The sequence below is a fragment of the Trichomonas vaginalis genome, chromosome V, assembly GCF_026262505.1.
Source record: "Trichomonas vaginalis G3 chromosome V, whole genome shotgun sequence".
In the NCBI taxonomy this organism is placed as follows: domain Eukaryota; phylum Parabasalia; order Trichomonadida; family Trichomonadidae; genus Trichomonas; species Trichomonas vaginalis.
Window position 1 is genome coordinate 34054007 of NC_067207.1, and position 23546 is coordinate 34077552.

At 35.6% G+C, this 23546-nt stretch overlaps 8 protein-coding genes and 4 pseudogenes across 12 annotated transcripts, besides 2 other annotated features; 8 read left to right on the forward strand and 4 right to left on the reverse strand.

Annotated features, from left to right (window-relative positions):
* Positions 1–12397: part of a mobile genetic element that runs on past the window's edge.
* TVAGG3_0453630 (DNA/RNA polymerases family) lies at positions 64–1013 on the forward strand (the record flags this gene model as incomplete). Its single annotated transcript, XM_051234729.1, has 1 exon — positions 64–1013. A coding segment is annotated over one exon (950 nt), but the record flags the coding sequence as incomplete, so codon positions are not given.
* TVAGG3_0453640 (uncharacterized protein) lies at positions 2611–2907 on the forward strand (the record flags this gene model as incomplete). The annotated part of the gene is made up of 1 exon (XM_051234730.1): positions 2611–2907. One exon carries the CDS (start codon positions 2611–2613, stop codon positions 2905–2907), a length of 297 nt encoding a protein of 98 aa, XP_051104460.1.
* TVAGG3_0453650 (organellar and viral DNA polymerase type B) lies at positions 3126–3693 on the forward strand (the record flags this gene model as incomplete). The annotated part of the gene is made up of 1 exon (XM_051234731.1): positions 3126–3693. A coding segment is annotated over one exon (568 nt), but the record flags the coding sequence as incomplete, so codon positions are not given.
* TVAGG3_0453660 lies at positions 4781–5550 on the forward strand (annotated as a pseudogene). Its single transcript has one exon. A coding segment is annotated over exon 1 (770 nt).
* Positions 5643–6020, forward strand: TVAGG3_0453670 (annotated as a pseudogene). The gene has a single exon. A coding segment is annotated over exon 1 (378 nt).
* Positions 7417–7832, reverse strand: TVAGG3_0453680 (annotated as a pseudogene). The gene has a single exon. A coding segment is annotated over exon 1 (416 nt).
* TVAGG3_0453690 (uncharacterized protein) lies at positions 9131–9601 on the reverse strand (the record flags this gene model as incomplete). Its single annotated transcript, XM_051234732.1, has 1 exon — positions 9131–9601. The coding sequence occupies one exon, from the start codon at positions 9599–9601 to the stop codon at positions 9131–9133; it is 471 nt and encodes a 156-aa protein (XP_051104462.1).
* On the reverse strand, positions 11350–12385 carry TVAGG3_0453700 (protein of unknown function, DUF4106 family; the record flags this gene model as incomplete). The annotated part of the gene is made up of 1 exon (XM_051234733.1): positions 11350–12385. A coding segment is annotated over one exon (1036 nt), but the record flags the coding sequence as incomplete, so codon positions are not given.
* A 2402-nt stretch (positions 12398–14799) lies between the features above and the next one.
* TVAGG3_0453710 lies at positions 14800–15684 on the reverse strand (annotated as a pseudogene). The gene has a single exon. A coding segment is annotated over exon 1 (885 nt).
* Positions 15685–16892: 1208 nt separating this feature from the next.
* On the forward strand, positions 16893–17417 carry TVAGG3_0453720 (uncharacterized protein; the record flags this gene model as incomplete). The annotated part of the gene is made up of 1 exon (XM_051234734.1): positions 16893–17417. A coding segment is annotated over one exon (525 nt), but the record flags the coding sequence as incomplete, so codon positions are not given.
* A 1000-nt stretch (positions 17418–18417) lies between these two features.
* TVAGG3_0453730 (protein of unknown function, DUF4106 family) lies at positions 18418–19691 on the forward strand (the record flags this gene model as incomplete). The annotated part of the gene is made up of 1 exon (XM_051234735.1): positions 18418–19691. A coding segment is annotated over one exon (1274 nt), but the record flags the coding sequence as incomplete, so codon positions are not given.
* An 865-nt stretch (positions 19692–20556) lies between these two features.
* Positions 20557–23546: part of a mobile genetic element that runs on past the window's edge.
* On the forward strand, positions 22831–23241 carry TVAGG3_0453750 (protein of unknown function, DUF4106 family; the record flags this gene model as incomplete). Its single annotated transcript, XM_051234736.1, has 1 exon — positions 22831–23241. One exon carries the CDS (start codon positions 22831–22833, stop codon positions 23239–23241), a length of 411 nt encoding a protein of 136 aa, XP_051104466.1.

Below are 23546 nucleotides of genomic sequence, written 5' to 3' on the forward strand. Positions count from 1 at the left end.
ATTGTCAATGAACCTTGTATTCTTACATGTCTCAGGAACTCTGGTCTTGTTTCAGAAGAGAAAATGAAGTATCTTGAGTCATGTGTGAAGACAAGGTACATGCTCAGAGGTCAATTGGCAAAAATTGCACCGTTGGCAAATGTCAATATCCGAGTCAACATTCCGACTGAGAAAGGTTCTTCACATGACGACTATGTTGTTGACAAAGACTTACCATGGTTGAAGATTGTAATTGTCCACAACCACTTCATGTTGAACGAAAGTCTTACAAACCCATTGTTCGGAAAAGGCAAGTGCAACATTGTCAGAGCTGTAAACATTCTTTTCGAGAAAGGTTTGTTGGAACCAATTCCAGATGACAAGCTGACAGAAAGTTTTGTACCAAAAGACGAAACAAACTTTTCACTGTTAGCAAGACCAAAAGTTGTTCCAGACAAAGTTCTAGTACAAAAGAAGTACACAGTTCCAAAAGGAGTTGGATTGTTCGGATACCAACCTGAACCAGAAGAACTTCCAATGAGGTTGCAAGAACTTCAAGATGCTATAAACAAACTTCCATTGAGGCATCCAATCGACGTCAAATTGTATTGGAGAGCATCTGAGTTAGGTCAGAAGGTTTTATATGAAACAGGTTGCTTCGACGATGTTTATGAGATAACAGGAGAAGTTTCTCAGAAGATAAGAGACTCACTTGAATTTCCACGAACTGGTCCGATTGGATGCGACAAGTTCGACTCAGATGAAAAGATATACTATGTCGACCTTAACGCTGCGTACATGAGGTTCGTCCAATATATCCCGACTGGAATTCCAAACGAAGATGGTGAGTTCTCGGGAAGGAACTATACAGTTGGAAAAGTCATACAACAACTGTATGATATTAGGAAAGCTTCAAACCCCAAACTTGCAATGACACTCAAATTGCTTATGAATTCGACATGGGGATATTCCATTAAGAAACCTCAAGAGATGAAGAGTAAACATTATGAGAAGGTCGACAACTTTGTTGAAAGGTTTTCTCCTTTTGTTTTGAAGTACGAGTTCACTCAAGGTCAAAGTGGCTTAGTAACCACATTAAAACCTATTGTCGAACATTGGTCCTATCCTCAGTTCGCAAAGGCAGTCCTTGACAACTACAACAAATTCTTCTCCGAAGTCAAATCCAAAGTGAAGGTTTACTATGAGAACATTGACGCACTCATGACGAACGAAGAAGGCTATAACAAACTCATTGAAATGGGAATGGTCGGTGAAAAGATGGGCTGTTTTAAGCTAGATAAGGTATTTTCCGAAGTTCATGTAATATCGAAAAGGAAATATTGGGGCATACTTGAAGACGGCACAGAAATAAAACATTGCATGAAATAAAAACTTTTTTAAAACAATATTTTTTTTATTTTATTTGAAATGTACGCTGAGTTTGTTGGAACAGACCGTTGGGAAACTTGTTTGTTAGATGAGAAATATGAAATTCACTGTTGTGAGTCATTTGAAGTCAGAAACAAAAAGACAAAAAGAGTTTTAAGCGAATGGGAGCGAAATGACGGATATGCTATTATGAAGATGGGTGGAAAACACTATCTTAAACATGTTGTCATTGCAACTCATTTTATACTAAATCCTAACAATTTACCTTTTGTAGACCATATAAACCATATAAGAAACGACAATAGACTTGAAAACTTACGTTGGGTCACTCGTTCTGAAAACAATAAGAACAAAGGCAAATTTGGAGATATTGTATTCGAATTTGTCGACGAACTAGAAGATGAAACAATTGAAATTACAGACTATGGCAAGCATACGTTTGAGTTTTACTACTATAGCGAAGAACAAGACTCTTTCTACTTTTATACTGGCGTAAACTATAGGAAATTACAAGTATATTTTACTAAGGAAGGCTATGCTTATGTAAACACTAGAGATACAGATGGAAAATACGTTCAAATACTTCTTAACAAATTCAAGAAGCTATATGGCATACCATTTTAAAACAGTATATTTTTACATATATTAAATGCTTCAGGTTGAAAAACAAAGAACAAAAGTAGCAGATACAAAACCGTTAGACTATATCTTTACAAATACTGGTAGGACTATATCAGATGAAGAAATTTCATCCCGAGCATACAGGTTTGACCCTCAAAATGTTATATGTCATGCAAGTTTCAGTTCAAGCAACAATAGTTTTCTTTGTATTGGTAAGGACTTTTATGACTTTGCTTCTAAATTCTATGAACCACCTAGTAACAGTTTCTCTGACTTTCAAGTTTGGTTCACAACAAACGGTGTGCAACATATTATTCCATTGTACTATGACTTTTATCTCGAATTGTCTTTGATATATAACTACGGAAAAGTGCTGAATTCGACAAAAATGAGTTTTTGGTTGAAAAAAGAGGTGGAGCCAAAAGTGGCTCGACCTCAAAACAAGCATTTTGTGAAGAATATACCAACCCGCGGAAAACAGCGGGTTGCTTTTTATACAAAATTCATGCAGGAATTCCTGATGAAATCAAACAGGTTAGAGGAATGTATGTAGACCCAAGACTCGTAAACTATATTGCAATGTGGGCTTCTCCAAAATATTGTATAGCAGTTGGAAAAATTATGGACTCCATAGACAAGAAAGTTCATGAGAAGTTAGATGAAGAAGAACTTGAAGATACAGTAGAGAATGCAAAACCTTTGTTTGAAGAAGAAGTTAGAAAAATGCATGAAAAACAAATAGAACATGAACGTGAGATATGTTCTGGTTATAGAGACTCGCCATACGAACTAGACCAATGGGAACAAGAAGATTTAAAGAGAGAATTTAGAGAATATGAACTCGCTAAGATAGCATTAGAAGCTGCAGAAAAGAAGTTAAAAGTTTGGGGTCGTTTTGTACAAAAATATTGTGAGTAAATGACCCATTTATTTTCGACAAAAATATATTTTAGGGTAGAAGGTTAGATCTAACCTGTCTTCTACCCTCTTTTCTACCCTCTTGAATTTTCATGACTTCTTCATAAATGTTTTGTCAAGACTTCTTCGTACATGTTTTCTAACCTCATGAATTTTCCCGAAATAAAAAATAAAGTTGGTTTTTTTAAAAAAATATTTTTTATTTTTATTGTAAGAACATGTTAGCAACAACAGCACCAAACTCGTTAGTCATGAACCCAACTTCAATGTTAGTAGAGATGAAAAGCTTCATTCCTTCTTCATATACTTTCGAAACAGAAATCCAGAAGATAAAGCAAGAACTTTTAACAAGTACTTTGGACTGTTGTGCGAAAGATGAAACAAATGAACAGTATCTTTATGACATGCAGGACCTCATCGACCATTTACCCAAATTGCCTGAAATCCAGCAACAAAAGCTTACTATTCCAGAATTCGATGAAATAGAAGTCAAAGCAACTGACTCAGTAGAAATAAAGAAGTTCATACGAAAGGTTAACTATGAGTTTCTTGGATTTCATTGCAACCACAAAGTCATGGACAAAGATTGCGATATGGTATATAAGAACATCTCTGACATATACAAATCTGGGGAGTTTAAGACCTACGACAACTTTGTTTCGTTAGTTGCTGAATGTGTATGGCAGATAAGAGATAAAGATAGAAGAGGTAAGATATGGAATGAACAGATAAAACCCGCAACTTTTGAGTTAAAGAGAGCAATTGACGCCTTAGTCATACTAGCAGGTAAGGTTTCAGAATATAACGCAAAAATGAACCCGCAATGTTCAAAATGTAAGGCAGCAATTAGGAAATATAACTACTCCGTCAAAGAGATAGAACGTATGAGAAACGACTATGCAGATTTAAAGAAAGATATGTCAAACATTGAGTTTGAAACAGTTGGAAAGATAGACAATGACACCAAAGTGGTTAGAATAGGTGATTTAAACGTAAGATACTCAAAGAAATACAACAAATATTCTTTGTCAGACATTTTATCTCCATCTGGAAAGAAAGCAAAGGACTGGGTTAGAATTGCTTCTAGTCAGAAAATTTTGACAAGAAATCCTGAGCTTATGATATCGGTAAGATTCTATGGAACTACAGCATATCTCATCGACAAAAGTCTTATACCAATAGTTTTGTTATGGTTAGACCCAGTTGTTGGATATAACTTCATAACATATGGTTTATTCGACTCAGAACGTTGCAGTGAAGGCTTACTTTACATCGTTCAGAAACCGAAGGACTTCAACACAAAAAGATATAAGATAGGAAGAACATATAATATAACTCTAAGATATGACAGTACAGTCAATAGAGTCAAGGTTGTGTTGGTTAACGATATGAGAGCTGCTGAAACAGAACTACTTGAAAAGTTTTGAGAAAATGTATGGTGCTCCCATAAAAGGTAAAGAAACGTTTGAAGTAGATGAGATAGATAAAGCTATAAAATTATTTGACGAAGTTGCTGAAAAATACATGTAAAAATAACGTTTACCATGTAAAACGCTTATAAAATAACTGGGGTAGAAAAGAGGGTAGAAGACAGGTTAGATCTAACCATCTACCCTAAAATATATTTTTGCTGAATTCAGCAACAAAATTCTGAGTAAAATGGCATAAGATTGCTTCCCTCGGAAACAGTGAAGAACAGCGAGTAGGTAAGAAACCTTAGTCGCCAAAACTCTATGAAAAACAGTGAAATTTCTCTAGACCGACTTCCTTCGGGGTCGCCAAAACTCTATGAAATCATGAATTTCCTTAAGACAGAAAAAATAAAGTTAGTTTTATTTTTATTTATTTTTTTATTTTGTATGTAAGGACAGATATGACAACAACAGAGAACACAACAACAGTTATAGTCCATGAAGCTATAAATGAAGAATATGAGTGGGTTCAGTTTAACAAACAACTCCGTCTCATTCGTTCGGTCAAAGACGATATGTACCAAATGCAAAGTATTTTGACAGCATGTTTTGCTCCAGATACTATGAAACCACAAGATTGGTTTGAATTAAATAGCACTCATGAACTCCTCAGTGAGTTTGAACATGTAGAACTTAAAAAGATGTACCAAGACAGACAAAACTTACCATCACATCTAAAAGGTATATATGTTCATAAGTTCCTAGTTAGTTCAATAGCAATGTGGGCTTCACCTCGTTATGCAATCTACATACTTATGCTACTTGACGAACTTTGTAACAAAGCAGAGAGAAGATATGAAAAAGAAGACAAAAGCATTCAGAAAGAATACCACGTTCGGTACCAAAAGGAAAGAAAAGAACTATAAGTATATATTTATACTGAAGATGGAAAATGAAGAAGATAAAGATATGGTTATGTTGCATTTAGTCAGAAGAAACAACAAAAGCTTTACGACCTTGCTAAGATTTACAAATCTGACAGAAATTGGTTCTATCGCGAAAACTTACCGATTCAATGACCCCAATGAAGATGTGAAACAAATAGTTCAAGATACGTTACCTCAAACACACTATGATATGAAGGTTGTACAATTCTTACCTTCAAAGAAGATTTGCCATTGTTAAAGGAAAAAATAACAGAGTATTTGACAACTTCAAACAAGTAGGGTAGATGAACCATTTATTTTTTACGCTTGACTTCAGATGGCTCAGGTAGCTCTATAAAGTAAATTGCCTCGTCAAATCCTTCTGGCATTCCGAGTCCTTCCTTCCGACATTCCCAAGTTCTTCCATCCGACAGAAAAAGTTTTTCCATCCGACAAGAAAAAATTTTCCCGACAACTGGAAAAAATTTTCCTGTTGTCCGTCCGTAAACCATTCAAATTTTCGAAAATTTGAGAACTTTTTTCCCGACACACTGGAAAAATTTTTCCCGACAACTGGAAAAAAATTTCCCGACAACTGGAAAAAAATTTCCTTCCGACATTCCGAGTCCTTCCTTCCAACAGGAAAAAAATTTCCCGACAACAGGAAAAGTTTTTCCTTCCAACAGGACACAAACGAATGTCTCACGTTCCTCTTCCTGAATGCCTTCCAAAGCCAGAAGAACCGACAGCCCCAGCACCACAACAGACTTACTAAGACTAAACACTTACATTTTTCAAGCTTGACTTTTTACAATTTGAACTTTGTTTGCGTAGATGTGAATTCTGAAAGAAGTATGAGGGTCTTGTATGACTTTGTACTTCTCCCATAGTTCATGTCTGTCAAACTTACCTGCCATGGACTCTTTCATAAGTTCCATGAAATCGTCTTCGGACAATCCAGGGAAAAGTATATGTCAGTAAGTATTCTTTTACATCCTTACTTAAACTCTTTGCTGTCTGTACACAAATGACAACAGAGATGTTAAAGTGTCTGAGCTTCTTAAGAATTCGACACATATCTTGTTCTCTGTTCTTTAACAAAGGATGAGAGCAAATCATCTAAGATAAGAAGACATCTATGAGGGTAAGTCTTCCAATCGTAAGATTGCAATTTCTTCGAAATGTATTCTATCTCTTTCTGTTTGTTTCTGAAGTGTTTCTTCTCTAATATTCTCTGCATTTCCTCATTTGGGTCTTTAAACTTCGAATTGACATATACTCATTTATAGCATTGTACTTCAAAACTCTTCTTTGGTACTTCTTTATCCAATCTAACAACTCAGATCTTTATACATACTAACTTAGACTTCTTTATAATATCTTTGAACGAATTGACGGTTTGGTCAAATTGACCAGAAGTACTACAAATGACAACTAACTCATAGAATGGGTTCTTCTCATCTAGTTCTTGTTGTTGTGCAGCCATTTTAAGATAAGTGAAAGTCTTACCCGACCCAGGTGGTGCAATTAGACCTGTTATACCATTCTGAGCAAATAAGAACTTGTCATGTATAGGCTTTATCTGAGCATTTTCTAACTTCCTCTTGTTCTTGTTTAAAACATTCTCAAATTTCTTGTCAATGTCAGCAAACTTTTTTTCTAACATATTTTTAGAAAAATTAAAATTTTTATCTTTTAGAAAATGTCTAGCGATTTCGCTATCTATATTCGAGACAAACTTTTCGACAGCAAAACATCTGTCGACCATAAAATCTTACATAGTGTAAACAAGAAAGGTGAATTTGTTCTAAAGTTCTGTTTCTGGGAATATGACAAGAACCATAAAACATTAAGCAGAGAAGTCTTAAAATTTGTCAATGACAGACTTGTTGACAGAGATGACGCCTCTTGGAAGATGAAGTCCAACAAAAGTTCTTAGAATGCAAAGAAGACACATGCGCTGTTCTTGAAGATGAAATAGAAAACAGAATAGAAGAGCTATTAAAGGACAAAGAACTTTTACATAAATATGGTTGCGAAATTTGACATAACTCCACCAGAAAAAGAAGAAGAAGAAGAGAAGAAAGAAAAGAAAGTAGAAGAAGAGAAGAAAGAGCCAGAGCCAGAGCCAGAGAAAAAGAAATTTGACATGTAAAAATAAAATTTTATTTTTAGAACATTTCTGGGTCAATGTCAATGTTCTCTTCCTCTTTAGGAGCAAACACTGGCTTAGACTCTAAAATCTTTTTACCCAATTTACCTTGAACTTCAACTATCTTAGACTCATAATATTCATAGTCGTCTGCTTTCTTTGGTTCATAAGGTATAACAAGTTTGTATGCTTTGCCTTCTTTAAGGTTTGAAACCTTCTGTCAAAATTTCTTTGACTGCTAACAAACCTTCTATGTCTAAGTCTTCAAATTTCGCACCATTTTTAGTCACAATAGCAAACTTAACTGGTTCGATGTTCCAAACTTTGTCAAATGTAGACTTTTCAAAATGGTAGAAGTAAACATTCAAATAAGCGAATGGGTCTAGTTCTTCTTTGACTTCTGTCATGTACTTGTTGACTGAATAATTTCGTCATCTTTTCTATCGGATAAAAAAATATTTTTTTTAAATTTACTCAGAAAAATTTTTCTTTGTATATACGCCGTTCTGTATGTCTAAAAGATTTTGACATTTGCCAAGAATGTTCGTTTAGACGCTGCCATATAACCATACTCTTGACAATATTGTTTATATGAATCGTACAATGACCTTTCATCTAAACACTCAAAGTTAGTCTCATCTATGAACAGTTCATATACACTCTTGTTTGCTTCTAACAATGTTTGTCTCTCTTCGGTATGTGGAATTTGTCTTGGATTGAACTTAGAAATATCTAATGTCATGAAATATGAGAACAAGTGGTTGTAAAAGTTAGGTGTCAAAGTTTCTGCTAAGTCGTCAAAATATTCTGTATCTTGCATATGAGAATCTGACGTTCTGACAACTACATATCTTCTGTCAGAACTTTCTAACTTCATCGGAACAGCATTGTTTGAAACCATAATGAAGTTTGCAACATTTTCACAAACTCTTTGGTCTTTATACTTTCTTTCAACAACTCCAACTTTGTCTGTTATAAGACTCTTCAAAGCATCTGAGTTCAAAACTTTTGTTGTATCTATACTTTGAAGTTCGTTACATACTATAAGTTTCATATTCTCTATTGAAGAGTTAAATTTACCGCAGATGTTTTCTAAGTTTGTCATATTCGGGTTCGAATAGCCCTCTAACAGTTTGCACAAAATATCTGTAAAGAAAGTGTTCTTACCTGTTCCTTGTTTTCCAATTATAATGAGAGCAGTTTCATTTTTAGCACTTGGATGTTGTAAGATGTTTGCAAACCAACATAAGATATACTCATAGACTCTTTCGTTTCCATTGCATATAATTTCTTTGACATGGTCTAACCAAGCTTCTATAACATTTTCTTTCCATTCTACTTGTTCATATTTATATCCAGTGAAGATAGAATAGAAGTTTGGAGATGGTGTATAGAACTTTATACCACGAACTGAAAAATCTTCTAACTTTGACAATAAGATATCCCAAGCATCTAACATCTTCATACCAACTTGTACGACTTTTATTTTCTTAAGTTTCTGTCTACATTCTTGTTCTGAAACTATTGTTGCTCTTGGTTTGTTAAAGACAACATCCCATTCTTTCATGACATAACATTCTGGGGCAGAGTCGACATAAATGACTAAACGTTTCAAATTCTCGACTGCTTTGTTATAGTCTCTAAATGGACACATATTTCTGAATGCTTGGAAGTCATAAAAATCTGAAACATCTATTCTGTACATTTTTATAAAAATAAAAAAAATATTTTTTTTATTCTTGACTTTGTTGTTCCATTTGTTGCATTTGTTGTTCTTGAGCTATTTGTTGTTGAAGTTGTTCTTGTAATACAATACTTTCACCAGTTGCATCTTCCAATTCGAAACTTTCTGCCGTCATTGACAAATACATAGGACATAAAAGTTTTACAGGAACAAAGTTTGCGTCAACTAAGGTTAAGTTTATGTTTGCTAAAGTGTTTGAGTTTACTAAAGCTGAAAACTCTGCATTCGAATGAACAATAGGCAAACCAGCAGAGAAAGTGTTGTTTATACGCATGAGTATCTTTTGGTCATAGTAGTTTCTGTCGACATTCGAATAACACTTTGAACCTAAGTTTGAAACAATATATAAAATAGGTGTACTTAAAGTCAATGGAACAGACAAACCTTGTATGACACCTTTTCCTGTTATAGGAAACTGTTGGTAGTAAAAACCAGATATAAGTTTTGTATTATAGCTCATATCGTTTATAGTAAACTCAGTCGGACATCCAAACATAATGAAACCTGCTCTAGTTGCAGCACATGTTACATCCGTCCTTAAAGTATTAAATAAGTCAACAAAACCTGTTGGTGGTATATCTGAGTAAGTATCTTCAAAGAAGTATTTTTTACCATTCACAACAACAAAGTCTTCTGGTGTCAAAAGAGCAAAACAGGCTTTAGTCGTCATCGTGTTTAAGGTTAGTTTACAATATCGTCCTTGAGGACTTTGTAAGTTTGTTGTTATAGAATTATATGACTCAGGGTTTTTAGTCGTAATAGTATAAACCATATGTCTTCTGCCATTTACTTAGCAAGTAAATTTTAATGAAATGTTGTGGTCGTCAAATATTTTTATGACGTCTGGGAAACTATATTTTAAGTTCAACGTTTCACCTCCTTTCATAACGTATATCTTGTCAATGACATTATATGAAACACCACAGCAACTAATGTCGGGTTCTATTTCTTTGATGTTTATATCGTCTGCCTCTGTCAAAAGTTTCAATAGTTCTTTCAAAATTTCATGAGGTGCAATGACATATGAGTTCACTTTTACAGGGTTGTGTTCGACCAAGTTTAACATTATACCAAAGCTTGACAAATCTTCTCCTGAGTTTTAAGTTTGTCTTTAAGTTGTTGGTAGTCGTTTCGAATATCTGCAACAGAACTTAAGTCTCTGCTAACTTCAGGATATGTTGGTTGTTCTTTTACAGGAACTATTGTTATACCATCTTCGTCTTCGTATGGTTTCCCCACTTCAACATCTCTTTCTTTGACATTGACAACAACACTTTGACTGTTTGTTTGAGTTGGTGAATTTAACTTCACATCTGCCACCGCCATTAAACCTTTTGAAACACTTACGCTTCTATTTTTCGGAAATGACATTTTACTTAGAATAAAAAGATGGACGTATTCGAGTATCTCTTCGAATTGAAGCAGAACAAAGTTTACACACACAAACAATACAAATACATTGACAGAATAGTTCTTTACACAAACAATGGAAAATGTTATAGAATAGCAGTCTTTGCTGAACCAAAATATTTTCATAAAGCAAAGAAAGTTGGTATAACTGAAATGGTGAAAGTTCTTGAAGCAGACAAAAATATAACAACAAAACTGACCGATATTTCTAAAGGTAAGTTTATAATACAATATATGTCAAAACTGGCGTACTGTCAATATTTGACGGAGAGAAGTCAGTTCAAGAACAACTTACTGACCTGCTGCCAAAATCTGCTCGATGGAAGCTGTCGTTATGCCAATCTGAGGAGCCCCAGCAGGTTTCATCGAACGAATCTTCAAAAGAGCATCTTCCGTGAAAAGTGCTATTGGTTTTGTAAACTTCTTTGCTCTTCAATTCATTCTGGACCGTCTCTGTCACCAGATATATTGTATTTGAACTGTACCAACAGTTGAAATACCACCCATAAAGTCTTCTGAGTCAGCAAATGGAATGCCAAGCCAAAAGTTTGAACGGTCTCCATTTGTATATTGAGTTTTTTGACCTCCTGTATGAGTCCATACTTTCACATATGGCATAATAGAACTTTGCATTTCAGGGTTAATGGTTGTTGTGAAGTTGTTGTTAAAGTTCATAGCATCTAATGTCAAGTTGTATGACCTCATATCCTCAACTGTAGAATATTCTTCTCTTGGATAATTTGCCATCTATGTTTATATGGTATTTAATACCAGGGTTGTAGAAGCAAGAATAGTCATTTATAGTTCGTCTGAACAGTACAAACATAGTATCTGCATGTTTCATTGCAGTTGTTAAAGCAATATCTGTTCTTGCACCTGGGTCAGCACTTTGGTTTCCAACTTCACCTGCAAAGTCTTTGACAGATATTTGGTGTATAGGGAACATAAGTGGAACTGCAATATATTTGGCAGCTAAAGCATTTGAAATATCTGGGTCCAACATATAGACTGCAAGTCTGCTTTCTATTCTCTTGCATTCAAATTTTTCGCATGTGAACTTAACTGGGTCCCAAGCATCTCCAGCAGCATTGAAATAATAGTTTACTTCAGTGTTGAGGTTTGAGAAACCAAAGTCTAAGTCAACTTTGTTTTTGCAAAAGTCGGCGAATGACATTTTATTTGTTCCCACTACTTCTGTAAGAGTGAATGGGTCTTGTGTTGGTGCAATGACTAAGTTATTTTTGCTTGGAGTAAGTTCGATAGAAATTTTTCCTGCCCAGTTTGGCAAGTATCTTAAAAACCTGAAGATGAGGAAAGATGACAAAGGAACTCTAAGTTTCAGTTTTACTTTGGTTACTGCTGCTGCAGTTTGTCCAGAAAGGTTAACATAAACTCCTGGAACGTTAGGGTCAAGTCTTCTTATTTTCTCAATAGTTGCATACTGGTCTGTTTGTTCTCTAGCTTGTGGTTGTACTGAGTTTCTCAAAGCGAACCATTCATAGTTTGCCCATGTTACTGTTTGAACTAAGTCAGAGTTAGAATATATCTTATATCCCATGAAAACTTCTGGAGCATATTGGTATCCGACATAGAAAATTCCATTGCAACCTTTCTTGTCAGACAACTTGGCAGAAGGTTTTATTTCAATGTCTTGTTCCACGTATAAGAAAGAGTTGTCAATAGAAATTATATGAAACCTGTCGCAAGCAATATCTACTGTTGTTGAAGAACCTTCTCCAAACTCACCTACGTTTCCATAAGAAACAGCAGTTGTATATTCGTAAGTTCCAGGAACTATTTCTGACCTTCTAATGGCATTGTCGCATTCGTTATACCATTCGGAAACATTTCCATTCATGCATCCAAAACTGTTGGCGTTATATTCTGAGCGGCGTACATTTCATATGAGTAAAAATATAGAATAGTTGGATTTATATGTCATAATAGAACCCACGTGGACCAAGCTTTACTTTCTTCCTGACTGAGTTTTTAACTCTTCTTTTTCCTTCATTGCCCTCTGCTTGAAGTTGTTGCATCTTTGCATTATGTTCATCTAGTATGTTGCAAATTTCCCATGTCCTTTTTGCCTTTTGGCTCTGGTCGCCCATCTCAGGTAACCTATATCCTAGAAAGAGTTTGTCATAGTTGTATTTGAGTCTTCGCGTATTGTTTGCATGACTCTTTCCTGAGTTTCTGGTTCAAGCTCTTCAAACAGTGCCTGTCCATATGGAATAAGCTCGTTTCCAAATATATGTTTTTGTAGCCATTCTGGTTTTCTTTCCATGTTACCAACTATCTTTTGTGAATGGGAAAGCTTTTACCCAATCTTTCAGTCTTGCGTCATTTATTTCTGTAGTTGGTTTTATTTTGTCAAGGAACATGTTTTTCAATACTAACATTTCATTTGGTACTGTCCATTTGAGTTTTCTTAAATATTCATCCCTTCTCGTTCATTGTCTGCAAAGTAAGTTTTTATGACATTTTGTAAACTTTCGTTTGCAAGGTCATGTACAATAGGTTCTCTTCCTTCCTCTCCCTAACTTTCTTTCTAAACTCTTCACCAAATATACCATCTCTATGGTTCTGTGTAGTTCTTTGAGATAAATGTTCTAGAACGTCAGGTGTTATATTTCCATCAGCCATGTTCATTTCATACTGGTCCAAAATATCTGCATCTTTCATATCTTTCAATGGCATTAAAGCCGCGCTGAAAATACCAGCTATATCTGTTCACCATTCACTTCCATTGCGTCTACAACTTCTTGGAATTGAGGTTGTAAGTTTATGAACCACCTATCTGGATTAGCTTTATGACCCCATCTCATTGTAGTTCCATCGTCTGCAGAAACAAAAGTAGGTTTGTTTCCATATTGGCTAGGTTCTGAATGAACTTTAAACAATGTTTCATTTCTATATGTTTTCTTGAAATTTAACCTTTTATTTCACCGAGTTCATCCGAAGATTGAACGTTAAATGCTCGTAAGTAAAAAGGGTTGTTGTATTTGTGTACATTTTTTTTCAGTACTTCCATTCTATGCTGAATATTTTCATCTGGTGTTGGAGTCTTTTGTATGTCGGCAAACATTTTTCGATATTCTTCTACTATGTCAGCCGAATTTTTTTAGACTCTTGGAAATATTCCATATTCTCCGCATACTCTTGTTGAGGGTCAAGATTTTTCGGCTGTTCCAAATCTTCATCTAGTTCTGTGAAGTTAGTTTCCAAAGGAGGACTTGTTCGTTTCCTTCAGGCTCTTCTAGCTGTTGTTGCTGAACTATTTCTTCCATGTCTGGTTGTATCTGAACTTCTTCCTGTGGAGTTTCTTGTACCTCATCTGCTGGCATTTCATATATTCCGAGACCGTTTTCAACAATTTCCCTATCTACGTCATCCGCATTCATAAGCTTTTGTTCTTTCGTTCCGTCTCTATTTTTTACGCGTTTCATGACGAAAGTTGAATCATCATTTAGCTCTGACATCAAATATCTCGGAGTAAATTCGTCATGTCATTTGGATGATATGCTATTAAATCATATCCCTTAGCGAGCTTGTATTTTCCAGGTTTGAAATTATATCCGATTTGGTGCTGAGCCATAAAGCTAAATAGGTTCGGGTCAGTATTTCCATCCTTGAACTTTCCAATAGCTTCTTTATATCTGTCACTAAAGTCAATAGTATCTGGGAAACCACACTCTTCTTTAAGCATTTTTAAGAATTCTTGGTTTCCTTGTTCTCTACTTCTTTTATGTCCTTGCTCTGTTTGTGGTTGTTGTTGTGCAGGTTTTGAACTGGTTGGTTGCTGTTGGTGTGTGTTGTTGCTGGTTTTGAACTGTTGGTTGTTGTGTGTTTTTGTGTTGGTTGTTGTGTTGGTTTTGGTGCATGCCTGTGTCTGTGTCCATGTGACGATGTAAATGTTTAGGTAGTCCTGGTGCAGGTGCTTCTCTTGGAGGGTTTGGTGGTATATAAGTTCCACCAGCTGGCACATATGTTCCATCTGCAGCGTAATGTCCTACCTGACTTTTCGTTTTAAGAAAGCATTTACTAGGTCTGTTTTGGTCTGTTGTAACTCTTTTTCTTGACTTTTCACAACAGTTGCTCTAACGGCGTCATAGGCACTTTGAACTGCCTGTCTCGTTGCTGCATCTGTTATTTTCGTCATATTTTGTGCTACTTCTTTTAACTCTTTGTCGAAACCTTCAGACTTCAGTTTCTTTCCAGATGAGAAGTCGTTCACTTGTTTCACCTTACTATGAAGAGCTTCGAAGGCGTTCTTAAAGTCAGCATTTGTTAAAGCTTCATTTGAACTGTCTTCATCCGCTTGTATTTTTGTCCTTATTGACCCTATGAGTTGGGCTGCTTTAGCGTTGGCTTGGGCATCTAACCAGTCATTGTTAGCTTTTATATATTCTGCGCTTTTCATTGCCTTTTGCATAGCCGCGTCGTTATTTTTACTTTCTTGTGCTAAGTTTTCATACTGTACGGTTTGGTTTTGCAACTGTAAAAGTTTTTCTGCCTTTACATTTGCTTCAACTTCTTTTTTATACTCATCGCTATCCATATATGTCTTCAGGGCTTTTTGTTTTATTTCTTCATCTTTCAGTACTTTATATTGAGTAGTATGGTTTTTCAAATTTATGACATCTTGTTCCATTTTTGCTACTTCTGCTGCTTTTTCTGACACTTTTTTCGCATATTCCTCTGTACTTAGTTCTTTCAGTTGTTCTTCTTTCTTCTTTTTCTCTACGTTTAACTCATTGAGTTTCTTTGTGTGTCTGTCATATTCTAGTTTCTTTTCGTTTTCACTTATTTGTTCTGTATGTCTATGTTTGACTTTTTGACATCTGTTATTTGATTTTTGAGTGAACTCAAATTCATTTGACTTTGAGGGTTATAAGCTGTTCCGTCTGCAGCTCCACCATAGCCTGCCATTTTCGCTAAAAGTGCCGCTCTTAAACCTCCACTCTGTGCACCAATAACTCGGTTTAAAAGCATAGGGTTGCTTGACATTTGTTGCAACATAGTGGGGTCATTCAGCATTTGTTGTTGCAACTGTTGTTGTGGTGTCAGTTTTACTATTGGATGTTTCAATGCTCTCTTCCTCTTACGTATATTCTTACGTAGCTTACGTGGCATTTTAAGTGAAGTTAAAAAGCGGTTTTTGACAGATGTTTATATGACACTTTTTGTTCAGCACAAAAAACTACTCGGTCAACAGCGACGACTCTCAAAAACCGTTGTGTAAAAAGTTTTACCGTTGGACAAAAAAGTATTATAGAAAACAAAAAACGTTTATAGTTCATTCAATATTTGAGATGGAACGGTTTTCCAACGGTAACTATTAAATAAAATAAAAAAATAGAGGGGGTCTCCGTTGACGAAAACGGTTTATTTTAAACTTTTCTATGAGTAGTCCGAAAAAAACAGTTTATTTTTGTCTAATGGAAGGAAGAAAAAGTGTCGCAAACAATTCGTCGACTACCTCTGCAGTTAAAGTTCCTACAACTTATGTCTCACCATTCTCAAAACCCTTACAACCTCCTATAATACCAAAGCAACTTCCTCATACAATTGCAAACAATTCGTCGACTACCTCTGCAGTTAAAGTTCCTACAACTTATGTCTCACCATTCTCAAAACCCTTACAACCTCCTATAATACCAAAGCAACTTCCTCATACAATTGCAAACAATTCGTCGACTACCTCTGCAGTTAAAGTTCCTACAACTTATGTCTCACCATTCTCAAAACCCTTACGACCTCCTATAATACCAAAGCAACTTCCTCATACAATTGCAAACAAATTGTCCAACAATTTGAGTTCTTCTTCTCAAAACACAACAGATACAGCTCAGCCAACAGGTCAAGCAACAACAACTATCGGAACAGAAGCATTTTCAGAAGAAGTTCATACCAATCAGACTCCAATCGAACATACAGAAACACAACCACCCGAAAATACAGAAACACATCCAATCGAACATACAGAAACACATTCTGCAATGACCACTAGGTCGCAAACACGATATCTCGCCTTTTGCAAACAATTTAAGTCTCAAATTCAAGACACACAAGATAGCGACACTCCTCTTTCAGAGAAAGTTCGTAGAAAATACGCAAAGCAAAGGTTAGAATTGTTAGATAAGTTAAATGAACAGTGGGGTTCAGAAGACAATCGAGATTATAACGAGATGTTTCAAGCTGTCATGGATGCCATTCAGCCTCTTGAAAACGAAATCAAAGACCCTGGCGTACTTGTTGACATGTTTGCTTCATATTTACCCGTTACTGCCAATCTCATAGCGTTGCAAGCTATTGACCAGTTCATTCACTTGTTTCCAAAGAACTTGCAGAAGCATTTACAAGAAGTTAAAGTTGCTGAATTTGTCCGTTTATATCCAAATTCATACAATTATTTGGAAGAATTGAATGAACATGGTGAAAGGTCATTCTATTTATATTTCTACACAAAAGACAACCAGTCAAAACGACTATACTGCATTGAACCTATGCCTCAATTCGTAGACAATTTCCACGTTATAACAACTGTTGCTTTAGATATTCCTGCCAGAGTTCCATATGGAGGAACAGTAACTATCTCAAGCTTTCCCAAGGGCTATAAAGGAAAGCCTCTCACAATTGCAAAATTCACACACAGCAGTTGCCAATTTGTTCAAGATGTCGAGTTCCATTTCCTCAACAATACGACTTTCATCATAGAGACTCCTCAAGAAGGTATATACAAAGTTTTCATTGCAGGATTTGTTGATCCCAATGGCGAAGAAGAAGAAGTCGAAGAAATCCTCACCTCAGAGAGCGAAGAAGAAGAAAATTTCCAAGACATTCAAGATTCAGAATATACCGAATAAAAAAACAATTTAAGACTAAAAATTTAATTTTATTATAATATTTTATTTTTTTCATCTGGTCTTTGTCTCATTCCTCCTCTAGTTTCTTAGGGGCTAGAAGGCACGAAGTGCCTGGAAGCCCCACTGCCTTTTTTTTTTTTTTTTTTTTCCATAAGAAATGTTTTGTCACTTTTCTGTCACTTTTCGGGTAAAAACATTTTTATTATTATATATAAATGAATTTTACAAAACCGCTGTTACCGTTCTTTGGAAATAAGAGTAGATGTAAAGATATTATATTGAGAGAACTTAAGAAACTACCGAATGGTCTAACATTTGTAGATTTGTTCGGTGGAAGTTTCTATATATCCCATTTGTGCCATACAATATTCCCAGACTCAAAGATTATATGCAATGACTTCGACAACTATATGGACCGTCTCAAACATATTCCAGACACAAACAATATATTGAAAGAGTTAAAAGAAAAGATACCTATAGGTAAGATGGAACGTATACCATTAGATAAGAAAAATATTGTGAGAGAGGTTTTGAAAAAAGCAGAATATATAGACTGGGATAGTATATCTGCTAGACTATTATATAGTGGTGCTATAAGAGTTCATGACATTGAAACACTTATGTCAAAAGTTTTATATCTTAACTATACAAATGTTTTCAAAGAGGACATAGAAAAATATATTGAGGGTATAGAGTTTGTGAGATGTCATTGGACAGAGTTGTATGAAAAATATAAAGACAAGGAAAATGTTTTCTTTATAGTGGACCCGCCGTTCTATAACACATGGGATTTTCAATACCAAGTAGTTTTTTGAGCTGAACAAAAAGTGTCATATAAACATCTGTCAAAAACCGCTTTTTAACTTCACTTAAAATGCCACGTAAGCTACGTAAGAATATACGTAAGAGGAAGGGAGCATTGAAACATCCAATAGTAAAACTGACACCACAACAACAGTTGCAACAACAAATGCTGAATGACCCCACTATGTTGCAACAAATGTCAAGCAACCCTATGCTTTTAAACCGAGTTATTGGTGCACAGAGTGGAGGTTTAAGAGCGGCACTTTTAGCGAAAATGGCAGGCTATGGTGGAGCTGCAGACGGAACAGCTTATAACCCTCAAAGTCAAATGAATTTGAGTTCACTCAAAAATCAAATAACAGATGTCAAAAAGTCAAACATAGACATACAGAAACAAATAAGTGAAAACGAAAAGAAACTAGAATATGACAGACACACAAAGAAACTCAATGAGTTAAACGTAGAGAAAAAGAAGAAAGAAGAACAACTGAAAGAACTAAGTACAGAGGAATATGCGAAAAAAGTGTCAGAAAAAGCAGCAGAAGTAGCAAAAATGGAACAAGATGTTATAAATTTGAAAAACCATACTACTCAATATAAAGTACTGAAAGATGAAGAGATAAAACAAAAAGCCATAAAGACATATATGGATAGCGATGAGTATAAAAAAGAAGTTGAAGCAAATGTAAAGGCAGAAAAACTTTTACAGTTGCAAAACCAAACCGTACAGTATGAAAACTTAGCACAAGAAAGTAAAAATAACGACGCAGCCATGCAAAAGGCAATGAAAAGCGCAGATATTATAAAAGCTAATAATGACTGGTTAGATGCCCAAGCCAACGCCAAAGCAGCCCAACTTATAGGGTCAATAAGGACAAAAATACAAGCGGATGAAGACAGTTCAAATGAAGCTTTAATGAATGCTGACTTTAAGAATGCCTTCGAAGCTCTTCATAGTAAGGTGAAACTAGTGAACGACTTCTCATCTGGAAAGAAACTGAAGTCTGAAGGTTTCGACAAAGAGTTAAGAGAAGTAGCACAAAATATGACGAAAATAACAGATGCAGCAACGAGACAGTCAGTTCAAAGTGCCTATGACGCCGTTAGAGCAGCTGTTGTGGAAAGTCAAGAAAAAGAGTTACAACAGACCAAAACAGACCTAGTAAATGCTTTCTTAAAAACGAAAAGTCAGGTAGGACATTATGCTGCAGATGGAACATATGTGCCAGCTGGTGGAACTTATATACCACCAAACCCTCCAAGAGAAGCACCTGCACCAGGACTACCTAAAACATTTACATCGTCACATGGACACAGACACAGGCATGCACCACAACAACAACCAACAGTTCAAAATCCAGCACAGCAACAACAACCAACACAACAACCAACAGTTCAAAATCCAGCACAGCAACAACAACCAACAGTTCAAAACCCTGCACAACAACCACAAACAGAGCAAGGACATAAAAGAAGTAGAGAAAAAGGAAACCAAGAATTCTTAAAAATGCTTAAGGAAGATTATGGTTACCCAGATACTCTTGACTTTAGTGACAGATATAAAGAAGCTATTAGAAAGTTCAAGGAAGGAAATACTGACCCGAACCTATTTAGCTTTATGGTTCAGCATAAAATCGGATATAATCTCAAACCTGGAAAATACAAGCTCGCAAAGGGATATGATTTAATAGCATATCATCCAAATGACATGGATGAATTTACTCCGAGATATTTTATGTCAGAGCTAAATGATAATTCAACTCTCTTCATGAAACGCGTAAAAAATAGAGACGGAACGAAAGAAGAAAGGTTTATGAGTCCGAATGACTTAGATAGGGAACTTTTTAAAAACGGTCTCGGAATATATGAAATGCCAGCAGATGAGGTACAAGAAACTCCACAGGAAGAAGTTCAGATACAACCAGACATGGAAGAAATAGTTCAGCAACAACAGCTAGAAGAGCCTGAAGGAAACGAACAAGTCCCTCCTTTGGAAACCAACGTCACAGAACTAGATGAAGATTTGGAACAGCCGAAAAATCTTGACCCTCAACAAGAGTATGAGGAGAATATGGAATCTTTCCAAGAGTATAAGAAAAATTCGGCTGACATAGTAGAAGAATATCGAAAAATTTTCACCGACATACAAAAGACTCCAACACCAGATGAAAATATTCAGCATAGAATGGAAGTACTGAAAGAAAATGTACGCAAATACAATAATCCTTTTTACTTACGACCATATAACGTTCAATCTTTGGCTGAACTCGGTGAAAATAAAAGGTTAAATTTCAACAAAACATATAGAAATGAAACATTGTTTAAAGTTCATTCAGAACCTAACCAATATGGAAACAAACCTACTTTTGTTTCTGCAGACTATGGAACTACAATGAGATGGGGTCATAAAGCTAATCCGAATAGGTGGTTCATAAACTTACAACCTCAATTCCAAGAAGTTGTAGACGCAATGGAAGTGAATGGTGAACCAGATATAACTGGTATTTTCAGCGCGGCTTTAATGCCATTGAAAGATATGAAAGATGCAGATATTTTGGACCAGTATGAAATGAACATGGCTGAGGGAAATATAACACCTGACGTTCTAGAACATTTATCTCAAAGAACTACACAGAACCATAGAGATGGTATATTTGGTGAAGAGTTTAGAAAGAAAGTTAGGGAGAGAGAAGGAAGAGAACCTATTGTACATGACCTTGCAAACGAAAGTTTGCAAAATGTCATAAAAACTTACTTTGCAGACAATGAACCGAGAAGGGATGAATATTTAAGAAAACTCCAAATGGACAGTACCAAATGAAATGTTAGTATTGAAAAACATGTTCCATGACAAATATAACCAACTACAGAAATAAATGACGCAAGACTGAAACGTTGGGTAAAAGCTTTCCCATTCACAAAAGATATTATTGGTTACATGGAAAGAAAACCAGAATGGCTACAAAAACATATATTTGGAAACGAGCTTATTCCATATGGACAAGCTCTGTTGAAGAGCTTGAACCAGAAACTCAGGAAAGAGTCATGCAAACAATAAAGGAAGACTCAAATACAAACTATGACAAAATCTTTCTAGGATATCGGTTACCTGAGATGGGCGACCAGAGCCAAAGGCAAAAAGGACATGGGAATTTACAACATACTAGGTGAACCATGAGGCAAAGATGCTACAACTTGAAGCAGAGGGCAATTTACCAAAAGCTACACCAAAGAAGAAGAGAAGAGTAGAACAAAGTGAAAGTAGTGAAGAAGTAACTTCATCTAGTGAAAGTAGTGGCAATGAAGGAAAAGAAGAGTTAAAAACTCAGTCAGGAAGAATTAAAGCTTGGTCCGAGTGGCGTCTATTATGATATATAAATCCAACTATTCTATATTTTTACCCATATGAAATGTACGCTGCGCTCAGAATATAACGCCAACAGTTTTGGATGCCATGAACGAAATGTTTCCGAATGGTATAACGAATGCGACAATGCATTAGAAGGTCAGAAATAGTTCCTGAACTTACGAATATACAACTGCTGTTTCTTATGGAAACGTAGGTGAGTTTGGAGAAGGTTCTTCAACAACAGTAGATATTGCTTGCGACAGGTTTCACATTATTTCTATTGACAACTCATTCTTATAACGTGGAACAAGACATTGAAATAAAACCTTCTGCAAGTTGTCTGACAAGAAAGGTTGCAATGAATTTTCCTATGTCGGATACCAATATGCTCCAGAAGTTTTCATGGGATATAAGATATATCTAACTCTGACTTAGTTCAAACAGTAACATGGGCAAACTAATGAATGGTTCGCTTTGAGAAACTCAGTAAACCACAAGCTAGAGAACAAACAGACCAGTATGCAACTATTGAGAAAATAAGAAGACTTGACCTAACGTTCCAGGAGTTTATGTTAACCTTTCTGGACAAACTCAGCAGCAGTAACCAAAGTAAAACTGAAACTTAGAGTTCCTTTGTCATCTTTCCTCATCTTCAGGTTTTTAAGATACTTGCCAAACTGGGCAGGAAAAATTTCTATCGAACTTACTCCAAGCAAAAATAACTTAGTCATTGCACCAACACAAGACCCATTCACTATTGAAGCCAAAGCAACAGCTAAGGAAACATTCGCTGCCTTTTGCAAAGACAAAGTTGACTTAGACTTTGGTTTCTCAAACTTCAACAATGAAGTAAACTACTATATGAAGGATAATGGTGCTGGAACTGCTTGGGACCCAGTTAAGTTCACATGCGAAAAATTTGAATGCAAGAGAATAGAAAGCAGACTTGCCGTTTATATGTTGGACCCAGATATTTCAAATGCTTTAGCTGCCAAATATATTGCAGTTCCACTTATGTTCCCTATCCATCAAATATCTGTCAAAGATTTTGCAGGTGAAGTTGGAAACCAAAATCCAGGAGCCGCAGGTGCAAGAACAGATATTGCTTTAACAACTGCTATGAAACATGCAGATACTATGTTTGTACTGTTCAGACGAACTATAAATGACTATTCTTGTTTCTACAACCCTGGTATTAAATATCATATAAACATAGATGGTAAATATTACCCAAGAGAAGAATATTCTACAGTTGAGGATATGAGGTCATACAACTTGACATTAGATGCTATGAACTTTAACAACAACTTCACAACGACCATTAACCCTGAAATGCAAAGTTCTATTATGCCATATGTGAAAGTATGGACTCATACAGGAGGTCAAAAAACCCAGTATACAAACGGAGATAAGTCAAACTTTTGGATTGGTATCCCATTTGCTGACTCAGAAGACTTTATGGGTGGTATTTCAACTGTTGGTACTGTAAAAATACAATATACTGGTGACAGAGACGGTCCAGATGAATTGAGAGCAAAGAAGTTTACAAAACCAATAGCACTTTTCACGGAAGATGCTCTTTTGAAGATTCGTTCGATGAAACCTGCTGGGGCTCCTCAGATTGGCATAACGACAGCTTCCATCGAGCAGATTTTGGCAGCAGGTCAGTAAGTTGTTCTTGAACTGACTTCTCTCCGTCAAATATTGACAGTACGCCAGTTTTGACATAATATTGTATTATAAACTTACCTTTAGAAATATCTGTAAGTTTTGAAGTTATATTTTTGTCTGCTTCAAGAACTTTCACCATTTCAGTTATACCAACTTTCTTTGCTTTATGAAAATATTTTGGTTCAGCAAATATTGCTATTCTATAACATTTACCATTGTTTGTATAAAGAACTATTCTGTCAATGTATTTGTATTGTTTGTGAGTATAAACTTTGTTTTGCTTCAATTCGAAGAGATACTCAAAT